The 15,223-nt window shown below is 44.8% G+C and overlaps 1 protein-coding gene across 5 annotated transcripts in view; it reads left to right on the top strand.

The window, feature by feature from the left end:
• Window positions 1–15,223, top strand: part of SLC66A2 (solute carrier family 66 member 2) — a 65,511-nt gene that overhangs the window by 32,807 nt on the left and 17,481 nt on the right. For all 5 annotated transcript variants that reach the window (XR_013927002.1, XM_080380368.1, XM_080380367.1 and 2 more), the window contains one exon: window positions 9,918–10,134. Coding sequence is in view for 4 of the 5 variants with exons in the window: in XM_080380368.1 (XP_080236494.1) it covers window positions 9,918–10,134 (217 nt within the window). In the remaining variant the exon portion in view is untranslated. The remainder of the gene's footprint in view (window positions 1–9,917; window positions 10,135–15,223) is intronic.

Here is a 15,223-nt window from a genome sequence, read left to right as displayed (position 1 = left end):
GAATAAGTTTTGGTACTATTAAAAATAAACTGTTTTCATAGTGAGTTTATAACTCTAAGGATTCAGAGCCAAGGCTGCCTGCTCTGCAGTGCTTGACTTACTCCCTTTCAGTCTTTTGTGTGGAGGCCTTTGTGTACTGCATGGTAGGGCTGGGGGTGCTAGCTTCGATAAACCATGCTGAGGATAGAGTAAAATATTGTCTAAAAGATTGTAAAAATAGTAACTTGGTACTACACGTTCTTGCTGTGACATTCTCATCACCCTTGCTTAGCTTGCTGTCAGAAAAAGAAGTCTCTTTCTATAGTTAGCATGGGAAGGTGTATCTAGCCAGAAGAAGAGCGAGCTTGGCTCTAATCTGCTGCCTCCATCATTAGCGCAGCTGGGAGCAACGGCCTTACTTCAGAGCTGTGCCTGCAGGTGAGGGGCTGGGGGATTTGTTCCTTTAGCTTGTCCTGCTCTGGGACTTCTGATGCTCTTGGTGTAGGAGGTGAGCAGAACCAGGAGGGTTTGTAGCGAAGGCATTGGGTGCCCAGAGTCATCAGAACTCTGCTGTGGTGCTCCCTGGGCTTCCCATTCCACTCCTGCCCTGCGTCTGGAGAGGAGGGCTTCCTCCCAGAGTCCGTGCTCTCTCTGTTTCGTGTGGTTTCTGAAGCTGTTCATACTGCTTTCACTCCACCTTTCAAATACATAGCTTATTTTCTGTAACACAAATTCCTTTGGGTCACAGCTGCCTCATGCCAGTGGCTTTCCTAGCCCCACATCTGCCTAGTTACTAGGCTGTTCTTCATCAGTCGTCTTGTAGGCCAGCTAGTAGCTGCTTTTGCTGGCTGCCAGGATAGTCTCGTGGAGACAGTGACTGAGCATGGTCAGTACATTGGGATAGAAAGAGGCGAGAGTTGTTCTGCACTGAACAGGCCAAAGCAGCAGTACATGGTAGGTGTTTTCAGCAGCAGTGTTACTGAGGAAATTCCCATGACTGGATTGATTTAGGTATGTCTAGGCTTAAGTGCCTTGCCCCAGTAGCACTATTGGTGTGTATCTGCAGTGGTGGCTGTCTGCCTTTTTTTCTTCTCCTAATCTCACTGGCCTGCTCTGGGAGTACAGACCCGGTGTTTTCTCTCAGAATGGCTTGGGAAGAAGACAGAGTTTGGATGGCTTATGTTGCACAAGGTCAATCAGCAGGGGTTGCAAGTGTACCCCCTGTAAGATTGCCTTGACAGCATCTGCAGAACTCCAAGAGGACTCCAAGAAACGTCCTTGCTTTGGAAGAGACCAGTCCAGAGTACGCTTCTGCAAGCTTTTTTGGAGGGGAGCAGGGCAGGAGTTCGCTGCTGGCTCACCCAGTGTTGGTTGTGCCCGTTCTGCAGTACCGTGCAGGATGGCGGCGCTGAGCTGTGCTGCTCCATGTGGATTTCCCAGACAGCTGGCACTCACCGGCAGCCTCTGAGCCCAACAGCTGGAGCCTTGTTCACAGATACCGTACTTGCTGAAACTTCCTCTATATTAGAAGAAAAAACCCTTTTATAATTTTGCTTTCTTTTTAATGCTTATAATGTTAGCAGTTATACTGTGAGGAAGAGGTATGTATGTGTGTGCAAGCATTTTTAGGTGTATATATAAACACACACAAATTAAAATTTTGACAGAGCTGGTAACAGTGCAGCATAAGGATGTAAACAATTCTGCATCCTGTTGTAAGACAATGGAAAATGTCAAAGACAAGTTAAAGGTCAACCTAATTTTGTGGGTTTATATAACTGCATATTTCTCTAAAATGTTTTTTTTCCCCCTCTTTACTGTGAGACTTCCATGAACTGAAGCTGTGTAGAAAACAAATTACACTGTGGATAGCACGGCAAACGGTATCAGCTGCACAGGAGGTACCCAGGATATGAATATTTTGTTTCAGGTTTTCATTCTTACTTGTCCTTGTGTTACTAACAACAGAGGTAAAACTTTCAGACTAAATGTAACTTTTTAATTGCTGTTCTTTAAGGTTCACAAATGGTCAATATAGGTGTTATTGCTAAGTGTCTCTGCTCAGACCACTGAATCAGTGGTATTCAAAGGTTTACCTTAAACCAAAGGCCATAAAATCAGGAAAGTAGCAAATTAATGGGAAAGGCAGGGTATTATGAAATAGTTTGGATTGCTTGACTTTTTTATATGTACCAGTGCATTTGTGTGTGGGTTTTTTTGTTTTTTAAAGTAGTTGTAACTAACATGTATCTCTTAGCCTTGCAGTTACTAATTCCCTTTGGTGAGGAAGTAGAGTGGACCTCCTAGGACCTGAAGAGGGAAGGCAGAGCAGTTGCTGATGCTTGGGAGGTGTGTTGTCCTGGGGGACAGTATGGAAGATAAGTGAGAATCCCTGAGGGGAGGACAGTGCTGGAAAAATTTCATCCCTTTTACATATAACTTCTTTGAGAAAGAGGAAGAAGAGTGAGCAATAACCCTGATTGTGGGGAAAAAACATGAACCTGATGTGACAAAACGGAGACCCAGCACAGGAGATTTTAGAAGCTGGTGACACCACGTGAAATGAGGCAAAGAGCACCAAGGCAAGTACTTGCCTTCAAACTACGGAAGACTGAGGGAGACTGTGATAATGTTGATGTGGAGGAAGTTTTGTCAGACTTGAGCTTCTAATCTCAGGTGTTCAGCAGTCCTCCACCAAGCAGCAAAACTGCCAGTGAGCTTTTTAAAACATGAGTTCTTTGTATGAATCTTCAAGGTTTGTTTGGGTCAGGCTTTCACTCTTTTTCTCTGCAGTTAGGATTTGACATTTTACCCCACTGACATGAAAATCTACTGATTACTTTTTTTGTTAACTCAAGGACTTTGTGCTGGGGCTTTAAGGAGAGTCAAATACTAAGAAGATTGACTCTGTTGAAACCCTGACATCAGTCTAGATGTGGCCAAGGAAAGGCACTGTATGGGCCAAGGGATGTAAATAATGGATTTCATTATATGACAGTAATTTGTTCGGTATAGGCTGGGATGGTACTTTCAGAAGGTTCAAGACCCTCTGGAATACTTTGCTCTCACCTTAGATGTGCTAGAGAGAATGAAGTGATGGTGTTTGGGTACTACTCGGTGTGAAGGCCAGATGACAGTAGCCTGTAGGTGGGAATGTTGTAAGGTAAAGGCACATGGAGAGATGCCTAGGTACTGTGGTGACAGGGCTGTGCAGATACACAGAGATGCAGAAATTCCTGGGTCAGAGGCCTGAAGGAACGGAGATGGAGAACGGTGATGTTAGCATATTTATATAGACAGTGCAAGGTGGTGGATTCCTTAATTTTTTTCCCAAAAGGTTAGCGGTTTGGATCAGAGGTAGAAGTTTGTGATGCTAAGCTCTTATTTCTTCTCTTTTGCAGCATGAATGGAACATAACAAGTCCCTTTTCAGTCCCAGTGACTGTAAAAGAAGTGCTGGCTTCAGACAGCATTTTGCAGGTTTCTATCACTTCTTAAAAAAGGAAGAAAGAAAATCTAAATGTATCAGTTCTCACTGTCTGCCTGTAATGCTGCTTGCTTCCTCCTTTCTGAAGGAAAGAAGAAAGTGCCTAGCTGGATGTGTAGTTGATGTGGATCACCCAGTAGCAGTCATGCAGAGCCTGCCTTCTCTCATCACCCCAGTTAGTTCCTGGGTGCCTAGTGGGGTACGCAGGAATTTCAGAACAGAGGATTGGAGAAACCCACCTGCTGGCTGGTGGCTGCCCGGAATGAGCAAGGTGCTCAAGTGCTAGCCAGCGTGCTTCTCAGCAATCCTGCTGCTATTTTGAGATGAGGCATCTGAAATCAGGATTGCCAGGGAGACGGATAACGCTCGAAGGAAAGTGTCTGGCGCCGCAGCTGGAGGACGGCAACTGTAAGAGCCCCCTGCTCAGAACCCACTGCCCGGGCCCCACCTCTTGTGGCAGGTGCCTCCCAGGTCCTCTTCAGAGCATGTGCCAAAACTTACTTATTTTAAGATGTAACTGCTGAGTGCAGTGCCTGCGTGTAGCTTAGAGCACTCACTCAGGGTGTGAGAGCTCTGAGATAATTTCTCTTGTCAACCTGGGGATGCAAGTTGGCATCTTCGGGCTGTGCAAAGTCCCTGTTGCCAGGCTGGGATGAGGAGGGGCATTGCACTGACCTGCTGCTCAGAGCCAAACCCCTTTTACAGTGGAGACCATGGGCTTCTTGAGACAAGCAAAAGAGCAGGGAGCCTGTTGCACCGTAGCTCAGTGGCTAGGGCCCATGGCAGGGCAGAGTTGCAGGTTCCAACTCCTGCATCCTTGAACTGTCTGTACATTTTACAGTAAACAGACTATGGATAATAACCTGAAATAACTTCCAGCCATGACTGCCTTTTGTAACTGTTCCAGGTTGGCTGAGTTACCGTTATCAGCCTCTTTCACAGCATCTAAGCCCTCAGGTTTTGGATTCTGGTGCTGTGAAGGGAAGCGTTGGACATCTGATGGCTTGGGCTGGACTCCTTTGATTGCGTGCAGAAGTAGGCTGTGACGGGAGCAGTCAGGTCAGGTGGGCAGGCACTGTGGTGCAGAGTTAGATGATGGAAAGTGCAGGTTCTCTGAACAGCACTGCAGTCTCCCAAAGCACAGGACTGCTGTAAGCCAGGGGAGAGAGGATTCACTGCCCAGGCATCTGTTTAGGAAGGCACTCGGGAGCAGAGACAGTCCAGCATGCTCTTAGAATAAGTTGGTGAGCACTGTTTTTCATACAGGAGGTCAAGGGTTTGATTATAGGAGGGAATTTGGGTGCACGGCTGTGAATTGATGGTGTTTATAAGAAGTGGGAGGGAGCACAGTAAAACAAAACCAGTAGCTTTCATAAGAAGGAAGGAGTTAGGTTCCTTGGTGCAGCTATACAAAGGGCTCAAATGCAAACTCTCCCACCTTGCAAAGACGGGGAATGTAAATTGCAGGCTTTTAATTGACATCAAATGCAAGAAGGAACCAAACAGAAAGCGGGAACTGAGTCAAATAACTAAAGATAAGTATAAATGAAAATAGTGCAGGATGTGGGTACAGAATTAGAAAGGTCAAGGCACAAAATAAGATGCTGCTAGGAAGAGAAATTGAGAGCTACAGTAAATAATTTTTAGGATGTCAAAGTCTTTGCTTCACTTTCCCAAAAGGAAATAGCATGGTAGCTGACTTGGTATAAAATACTTCTTGACTAAAAATAATGTTACTGTTTGGACCTCTGTGTCATCCTCAAGTGAAAGTTGATACTGTGGACTCTTCTTTGTGTCACTTGCATCTATGCCACACCAGAATCTTGAATTTACGACTTGCATTTTGGCAGGACTAGTGCTAACCATGGTTATTTGCAATGCTATCTCTGCCTGCTTTACATTGCATGTGCCTCCCAGAGGAGGTCTTTTAATCTCATCTTTCTTCACCCTCGAGCTGTGTAGACTTTTCTCCAGTCAGTGCACAAAGAACCTACTGAGCTGCTCCTTCCCTGAGCATCAATAGGGTTTTCCAACATAAATCTCTCATCTATCAATGGATTAACATGCTTAAAATGCAGCTCACTGAGTGGATTAAAGAGGTCAGGCATGGGCAATAATATATAGTACCTTCCAGTGCAGTAATGCCAATTCAGATCAACCCAGGACGTTAGTGACTGGGAGTTACCAGTTGAACTGCGTCAACAGAGTGTGGTTGCAAACTAGCATTGTGAATTTCTCTCTGGGTAGGATGGGGAGCTAGCAAATGTGCAAGCAGTGCCTTCCCATTTCAAGGAATAGAAAGATACACAGTCAGATTTAACTTGGACAGATTTTAAGACATTTAATAGAAATAAATTGTGGTGCAGTGGGACTTCTTGTTTTGTCCCTTTAAAAAAAAGGAACTGTTTACTGGGGGAGAGGGGCAAAAAAATCCCAGTATAATGTTTATTATTCATAATTCTCTTCAAGTGTGAATGTTTGCAATAATTTTTATAACTTTGTTCAGATCTGTGCCTCAGATGCCTGGCCCAAGGCACTGCTTGGTGTCCTCCAGCTATCTTCTTGAGATGATTGTGGCTACGTCTGCCTCTCCCCTCTGCTGTGGGTTGCTCTGTATGAATGGTGATGGGACTGATCTGCACAGACATGTGGATTTTATTCTATATTTAAAACTTCTTTTTTTAAGGGAGACTTCCCTTTTGTTTTTAAGCATCTAAAAGCCTTTTTTGTGTATACCTGCCACAGTACTCAGTGCAGCCAACATTTTTTTCTTTGGAAGTATATAGCTTCTATTACAGAACTACTGTGTTTGGGCCCCCTTGAGAAGTGAGCCACTTGGAAAAATGAGTCACAGTTTATTTCCGAACCTTGAAGTGATGGGTATGTTATTCTTATTCCCCTCTGAATTTTTGAACCCATTTGTCAGTGAAGATGAGCTTCAGCCTTGGTTAAAAAGAAGCAATCATGTGGCAAAACAGTTGAGCAGTTCAAGTAAGGGCCAGAGAAACTATGACCTGTATGAAAGGTCAGGTGTGCCATTCTCTACCTTTTTTTTTCTCTTTTAATTTTTTTCAGTGGGTTTTTCTCTTTAAAGTTCAGTCATTCTTTTACTACTTCTTGGAAGGAGTTGGTAATGCAGTTTTGGTGATGTATAGCATCCTAAAATAGGCTTTTGCATTTGGAGAATACATCTGTTAAATAGAGCAATTAGTGATTATGTATTGGTTTGTTTTTAAAATAATTAAGATGTTTTTCTTTAAGACTATTAGCAAGGTTATGATTGTTCTTGTCTTATTTTGTCTGTCTGTCTTTCAGGAAGACATTACCAAGCAAAATTTATAGCAGAATTTGCTCATAACCTAGTATAGTGAAATGGAGACTATGTAGCTTATGATAGTTTTGAGCAAAAAAGAATCTCACTCTCTTTCCTGTGCTAGTAATTAACTCTCCTGCTTCACCTGAAGTCCTTTTTCACATAAGTTTTCTCATCTATGCATGTTATTATAATAGAAATAATACTTAAGATTTCTGGACAAAAGATGATGAGTAAATTATCGTCATTACTGGATTTCTTGGCTGCCAAATGCCAGGTTCATGGGTGTTAGTAGTTAGGTGAATGGAAATGGACCTCGGGGCAACAGTACCGAGTACGCACCTGAACAGCTGGTGTGGCAGGAGGCGACTTCGTCTTTGAGTGTTTGCATCCATGGATTCTGTAGCTGGCCTCAAGGTAGCTGTAAAAATGCTGGCTTTTTTGTTCCGTGAACTTCTGAAACTTCTGCACCCCCATGTAGATATAGTTCTTTCATTTCTATTATGAAAATGAAGTTGGGGATATAAGGATTTGGTTTACAGGGATGGGTATTTTAAAAGCGATCCTTGAGCATGTGGAGAACGTGGGAGGAGAAACACAGCATATGCAGGCCAGCCCTGAGAGCTGCTGGGAGGCTTTCAGGAGAGAGGGGCCAAGGGTCCCGCATGCCCAAGGCAGCAGGGCGGCCAGACCCAAAGTTATGCTACTGAGTCTCGGATTTGAGGTGTCATGATTATATAGCAATCTGAAAGGCCAAGATGGGCTCTTCTAGGGCTGAAACTGTCTGTGTGCTTCCCGTGTTCTTGCCAGCAGCTGCTAGTTGTAGGTGTTGGTCTGAGATGGTACCTGTTGAATGCTATCGAAGTTGAATGACCCTTGCTGGAAAGTAAACGCAGGTTTTCCACCCAGCATGTTTGAATGCAAGAGCTCAGACTTAAAATGAGACGCTTGCCATTTTGAGTATTAAAAGCCAGTGCTTTAGTTTGCTTTTTCTTTAAATGGCCTGAAACCTCACCAACTCGTATCTTTGTCTTCATCCCCTTTTCTTCTGCTGTTTGTTGTTCTGTCCCTGTTGTAAGCCCACATGCCTGTCCCAGAGAGCATCTCTTGTGAGCGTGGCAGTTGTGTAGTGTCAGATTTGTTGTGTGGGGTCAGGCCGTTTGCTTTGTGTTGCTTGTGAGGCTAACAAAATTAGTGTCAATTTACTCTGTTATGCCTCTCACTGTTTTATGTTATGCAGGTGTAGGTCAGGCAAAGTGAAAGGAACGCGAGTTTTAGGTGTCTTTTACTCCATCTACTTTGTCAGAGGTCCTCATTGACTCTGCTCCTCTCCAGAAAATGCAATAGAGATGAATTAAAATGGATCATTTTTTCCAGCTTTTGTGGTTGTCCTTATTCTGCTTCATTCTCTTTTGTTCCTTCTTCATCTCCAAAAAGGAAAGCCTTCACAAACCTCCAGAAATGCATGATGCTCATGTGCTGTGTGGGCTCTGCTGGCACTGGGTCTACCTTTTATTTAGTCTTGTGTCCCTGAATTCTGAGGCTGAGTCCTCACTGCCATAAAACACTGAAGGTCAACATTACATTGACAGTGGCTTTGCCACAGATTATGTAATTTGGTTCTGGGTGGTGACGGACAATGGTACAGGTTGGACATGGCTCCTGGCCCGTCTGCCCTTCCTCTTTGTGTGGCAGCATACGGTGGTTCAGCCGGATGCAGTCCATAGTTGTCCTGAGGCACAGCTGTGCCAGGTACTAAAAAGGGGAGGCTAGTTAATGAGGGGTGTCTGAGGGCCGGCCTGGTAATATGAAAGTATGAAAAGATGCAGAAAATGAAACTGTTACTTGGCACGTGTACGTAGCCTTAGGTAGCTGGGCGCCTGTAGTCCCGTTTCACTCAGTTTGCCGTTAGTCTTAACGGAGGTCAGTGTCTTCCTCGCCCGAGTTAACAGCAGGACTTTTTTGTAGCGTTCTGTACTTCTGCTGAGGAGGCAGCAGCAGAAATCTTGTAGTGATGTGGTGGGTGTTGCACGTTTTTGGGCTGGTTGTAATAACCATGTAAGGATGATGGCTTGTTGTCCTGATAATTAACAGAATCCACTTGGTCTGAGGTGGGTATTTTTAACTTCAAGTGCTTTTACAAAAGGAAGACATGAACAGCACCTGCTAATAAACAGTTATTTCAGAGTTCTTATGTTGAAAATTGTTATTATTTTTGCTATACAGTCAATGGTAATGGGTATGTATATTTTATTATTCATAAATAAGATAGCTACGTATCTTCCAGTGGGATGCTGTTAATGTGCCAAGCAAATGCCATGGTTGGTTTTTTCTTTCCCTTCTGCTCTCAAGAGAGGATACAGTGTTTTGTGGTGGAGTGTTTTGTTCTGATGGATGCAGAAATGGGTGTGTGCACCCTGCACTCATGGGTACCGGCAAAGGCAGCAGCGAAGCGCATTTTACACTTGCAGTGGAGGGTGGTGACGTGTGGGAGGTCTTGTTCCAGTGGGCATTCTTGTTGCAGTCCTGCACCTATCTCAGTAAAGCTCTACCAGCTGCACATGGCAGCTTGCCCTTCGCCGCAGGCAGCTGCACCGCAACAGGGAACGGAGCTGTGGGCTTCGGCCACCTTCTGAGCAGCTTGGATTGAGGCAGCTTGAAGGAAGAGAGAGTGAGCGCTTGCGTTCCTGTGCTTGGGGCTGGTACTTAGTATTGTGAAGTTTTTTTGTGAACAGTTCCTGTGCCAGCTCTGCTAGAGTCGTATCCAGAGTTCGTCATGTTTGATACGTGAAGATCAATGCTCTCTCTCTGAAAGTCATCTTCATAAATATTTTGGTAGCTTGCAGATCTTTGTTTTATTGTTTCTTTATTGTACACCACCCAAAGAATGTTTTCCAAATCAGGACTCCTATTTTGTATTTTTCTTGTGTTTTTGAGTTTGATGGGGGTTGGGGGGGGTTTGCTTTGTTTCTTTGTTTTGTTTTTATTTTTTTAATCCTTTCCCTCATTTCTACCTTCCCCTACCTCCAAAGACTGACAGTGACTCCCTCATGCTTCCCAGTTCTCAGTTACACCATGATTAACTTTGAGTCCAGTTGGGAAAACATTTTATTCTTCTCCCGTTCCTATTCTGTTGCAGATTTTGACTTGAACTATTTTTGGCATTGGAGCAAGTTTACAGACTATGTGCAGTGTGTCCTGACCTTCACTGGTGTGACCGGTTACATCACTTACCTCTGGCTTGACTCATCTCTCTTTGTGGAAACGCTGGGCTTCCTTGCAGTGTTCACCGAGGCTATGTTAGGCGTTCCGCAGCTCTACCGTAACTACCAGAACAGGTCTACAGAAGGAATGAGGTATGTTTGTCTTGCATAAAACAAGTGTGTGCATGTAGATTAATCTTTTTGTAGTGTGGGAATACTCTTCCTGGGAAGGGCAATGTCATCTTTCTAAATTTTACTGGAAAACACAGCAGCTGTCGGGGTCAGTTCCCTGTCAGTAGGAGCCAGCGCAGCACTGCTGACAGCAGCGGCAGCCCTGTCACACCTCCGAGGGGTGACCTATTGTCCGAGTCCAGCTGCACGGTTCCAAGGTGAAACAATTTTAGTGAAACCAACATGAAAAACTACTGCTGTTGCCATTAGTAACATATTGCAGTTCAACTCAAACTGTGCTGCACTGGTAGTTAGAAATGGACTAAAGAGATCTTGCATATCAAAAGTAATGAAGAGGAAGAAAATATTTTGAGCCTGAGCCTGCAGGGAATAACTCTGTCAATGTAGCTTGCATATCAGCTCATCACTTTTTCTCACATACCTACTCATCACTTTTTTGTCACACATTATTATGTATGTAGCAAATGACATAAGTATTTATTTTTTGTATCAAAACTTGTAACTGACCATTAAAAAAGCTCCAATGAGATGTTTATAGTCATGACTAGGAAACGTTCTGTAAACAAGTGTGTGACAGAAAGCTTTAATCTTGTGCCCACTGTTGGGGTGTTAAACTAGGCTATCTTCTCATACTGTTTACTGGATATCTCAGTGATAACATGAAGATTTCCAAATCCCAGAGGCAACTTGTGAAGTGAAGCTTTTTAAGAGAGAAAATGTCCACTGTGATGCGTCAGTGCACTGGTCTGTAGAAACAGTACAGCAGCAAATTAAGTTCATGGAGTGCTGGGATCATTTGTGATCCTAACTGTCTTTTACTGTTTTGGGATGACTTCTCTTTCATGGCTTTTAAACTTGCTGGGATAATTTTTGCTTTGGTCAAAACAAATACCCACTGCCCCCAAACCAAAACAATTAGTTCCCTTGTCTGTTGATGTTGTTCCCTTTACTTGTTTGGCTTGGACACTAACACTAGCCGCTTTAAGTTCTTTTTTAGCTTGAAATGTTGTTGAGGGAATGTTCAGAAATTTACTTAGACGCTTAAGGCGTTTTCTGATTGGGAGCCCCTTTAGTACAAATTTACTTCCAAAATATTGGAGTATTTTTCATGCACACGCTGCCTTGGAAAATTCTGTACCTCTGGTATCCAGAACGTAGTTTACCTAGTAGACCTTCTTTTTGTTCTGGTTTGACTTTTCCCTTGATGTTTTTTATCTGTGAATCATACTGCCTTAATGCCATATTATGATAGCTTTTCCTTAGTGCCTCTCTGGGGACTCTCTCCGAGTTTCATTTTCCAATTTCCTGTATATGCTATTTAGCAAAAGGAGAAAAAAACCCCCTTTGTTCTTCACAACAACAGTTTTTGTAGAGCATTAAGCATAGAATTGCAGAATTCTCAAGACTGCTTGGCAAGTGTGCTGTGTTTAGTCAAGAGAAAATAGCATAAACCCTCTCATTTCCTTGCCATCAAGCAGAACAAGGTCTAGCGATTGTCACCTTCCTTATCAGTTGTGCTCGCAGGTTTTCAGAATGCATTCCCCACTCTAATTCTGCCCTTGAAGCAGCAGCACTTTGCTTGGCATTGGACACCAATGGCTCTGGGGACGGATGAGACCGTATACAGCTTATGCTGCTTTACTGCAGCTGGAGTATGTTCATGCAAATGCCCATGTTAATACCCTTTCTTTTTTCAGGTTATATTGCAGCTTTATGTATGTTGCAGGTACCACGTATCCCTTCTAGCACAGTGCAATCCTGCGTTGACTTGATGGGCTCTAAGTGTTACCGGGCTGTTTCTACTGTGAGAGATTCTGCTGGTGTGTTACCTTCTGTTGAAGGAGCTGCTGGGGATGTTTCCTCTGAACTTCCCTCCCTGTGCCGGCTTCTGTGTCTAAAAGCGTGGCAGAGGAGAGACCCCCATGTGGGGGCACTGAAGGGGGCACCGAAAGGAGCACCTAACAGTCCAGCCAGGCTACTGATAGGACTGAGTTTCTGCACTTGCAGGGATATTCCCAGGTGGGGGCTGGCTAGTGCCCACTGCTCTGTGCTGTTAACGTACTGCTGGGTGCAGAATAGCACGCGTGTGGATGGTTACCCGGTCAGCAGCAATTGCACTGGTGACCCCCTGCCCATCGGCTGCGCCATAACGGCTGGCTGCCAGATATGCTCTTAGCCAGCCTCAGCGGAAAAATGGAAGAGATGAGTTCAAATGCCTCTGTGGCTTTAAGCTTAAGGAGGAGAGCAAGTGAGTGCTAAGCTGTTCTATTTAGTGATCTTTTGGACAGTTATCACGTCCTGGAGGTGGTAACTTCTTAAACCACAGTAGTTCTGTCACCTGTGGTGTGTGAGTGGCGCTCGTGTCCCTGATAAACATCAGAGCCTTTACTACTGCCAGAGGAGGGGTGGTTTGGAGATCCTCATGGCTTGGCTGACAAAAGCAGCAACATGCATCTGTCTCGTGAGTTGGGGCAGAACGGGACACAGCAGCTGATATGTTGTCTGGTTTTACTTCAGAAAATAATTCCTTTCTTAAATGTAAACTGACAAAATAGAAATGGAGAATAAGGTTATGGTACGTGGCCACACCTGGTCAGGATATCCTGCCAGACTCCTCAGACATTGTATTGTTTCTGAAAAAAGGCATGGAATAACCCCATAGGCCCCTGCCGCCCCCAGTCACCCCTTTCTGCTTAAATGAGAGAAACTGAGGACATCCCATGTTTGAGGTAGCAGTCATGTCCTGATGAGCAAACTTGGAGGCCAGAGGCCGTGAGAGATGTAAGTGGGCAGGTGGCTGTGGTGGCAGTCAGGGGACCCTTTGGGATCTGCTGTGAAAGGGGTCCTGTCACCTTGCCTCTGTATTTCAGTCTGCTACCGCCTGAGAAGTCCCTTGCTGAAAACGTGCTCAGTGCCTGAGGTAAAGCCCAGAGGACATCTGTAGCTGAGTCAGTTATGTTTATTGTAACAGGGCATGGCTGGAGTGACGGAATCACAGTGACGTTTGTTGTAGTGCTCCTGAGAGTAAGTCTTCCAGTTCTTTGGTATCTGTTCCGTTGGATACAGCTCCTCACTTCTTATATTTGTTAGGTCTTCGTTTCTCCCTACTTCTCTGATCTTCCTTCTTTTTGTAGGAATACCACTATTAAGTCCTGTAGTTTCCTCCTCTGTTCTCAGAGGGCAGAGACCAAAGGAGAAGTTGGAAAGAGATGCAAATAATAAAAGCAGGAAGGAGATGCACACTGAGTAACAGCTTTTTGTGGGGGGAAGGTGGCGTAGTATGTCCTGGTGGGCTGGTGACTGAAGGGTGGAAATTTCCCCATGCTTAAGTAAACAGAACTAAGCCAGTCAAAGGAACAGAAATTTTCATGATGTTCTTTTCGGCAGTTCACTGGATTGCTTTTGGAATCAGTACTTTGTAGAAACTTAGAGCTCTATTCAAGCATTTAGGTTTGCAACTATTCAAAAGTACTTAAATAGTACAGCCATAGTTCTATTAATTATGGTACTAACCTTGACAGAAGTGCTTTTTGAGTGAATTGTGTTAATAGCTATCAAGGAAATAATCACTTTAAATTAGTCTCCATTCAGTTCAAGAACTAAGCTAGTTCTGTCCAGTCACCTAGTAAAAGAGTAAGTACATTAATTGTTGTTGGGATAGATTAGGATCATGGATATGTTTATGTTTGTATTGGTTAGAAAAAGGAGGAAAGCAACATCAAAACTTGAGAGCTTTGGAATACAGGAGGCATACTGTTACGTGGGGAAGAAAAGGCGTTGTGAGGTTAAAAGACTGCTTGTCACTTGTAGCTGCGTTTTTTTTTCTTTATTACGTGGTAAAATATACCAAGATCATGGCAGCAAATACAACCCCCCTCTCTATCTTCCAGGAGGCAGAGATGCTGACTGCTGCAGCTGGGATCTGATGCTGCTTGTGTTACTAACTGCTTTTCCTTTGTGACAAAAACCATACAGGCGAGAACTTCCTCTGTCATTTTTCTTTGTGTCCCCGCTCCTTCTAAGATACTTGCTTCCCAGCCACTTTCCCCTTCTAGTAACCTGGAGTCATGAGAAGAGGTAGCATTCAGCGTGAGGTAGGGATCTGCTAGTCAGCGCATTGGGAGACTTGCGTCCTTGTGGGGAGACTGGCTTTTGTGGGGCTCCTGCAGTGGGGGAGCATGTGCTGTCGCGCAGGGATCGGTCGGGAGAGCCTCGTCTCTGGGAGGCGTGGGCTTGTGCAGGCACTGGTGGTGGTACTCACTCACTGTGATGCCAGAGGAGGGGGGTGTTTCTCTGCATGCCTGTGCAAAGCTGTAGGTGTGCTGTCCTGCCCAAGGGTGTGTTAAACCCGGGGCTGCACAAGGGTGCATTTGCTCCAGGGTGCTCTGTTGTATTGCGTTCCTGTCTGCCCTTCCTTGAAAGTTTTTCACAAAAGCTCATAAAGACGACCTGGTGGTGACCCTTTTTGACTGTGAGCTGCTGCTCCAAACCCTGTGGAGCAATGGTTTCTTCTCAGTTGGTGCTAGGAGTCCAGAGCTGCTGGATGGCAGAATCTCCCAAGGTCGAAGAGGGAGGTCTGGTGGTAGGACTGAGCTGGGCTGTGTATCTTGAAGTCTCAGAAGCCACGGTCCGGGTGATACCCAAATGTGCCCATCAGTGATTAGCTTGGAAGCACATGGGTCCCCCAAGCAAGGTGGTCTTGCAGCATTTGTGGAGCGCCCGGTGCACCTGGTTGCCTCTTGCTGGCTGCATGCAGGGTGCGAGGCAGCTTGTCCCTCTGCGAGCTCTCTCTGGAGTCTCCCTGCTAGCCTGGGGCTGGTTTTCAGTTTGCTTGAAAGGAACCTCCTTTCTGCACGTCTTTGAGTGTCATGTTTGCTGACATTGGGTCAAAGGCTCAGAACTTTGTCGGCACAATCAGTTACTCTGCTGACGTGTTGATGTGAGCCCGTCTTGAGGACATCTGGCCTGCAAAGGTTGGATAAGGAAAACCTCAGTATTGCGTTCAGTCAGATTACTGTGTGATGAAATCAAGAAAATAAGAATTTAGCCC

This window comes from Falco punctatus (genome assembly GCF_963210335.1).
Source record: "Falco punctatus genome assembly, chromosome: 3".
Classification (NCBI taxonomy): domain Eukaryota; kingdom Metazoa; phylum Chordata; class Aves; order Falconiformes; family Falconidae; genus Falco; species Falco punctatus.
Note: the sequence above shows the minus strand (reverse complement) of the source record. Positions and strands in the feature narration are given on the sequence as shown.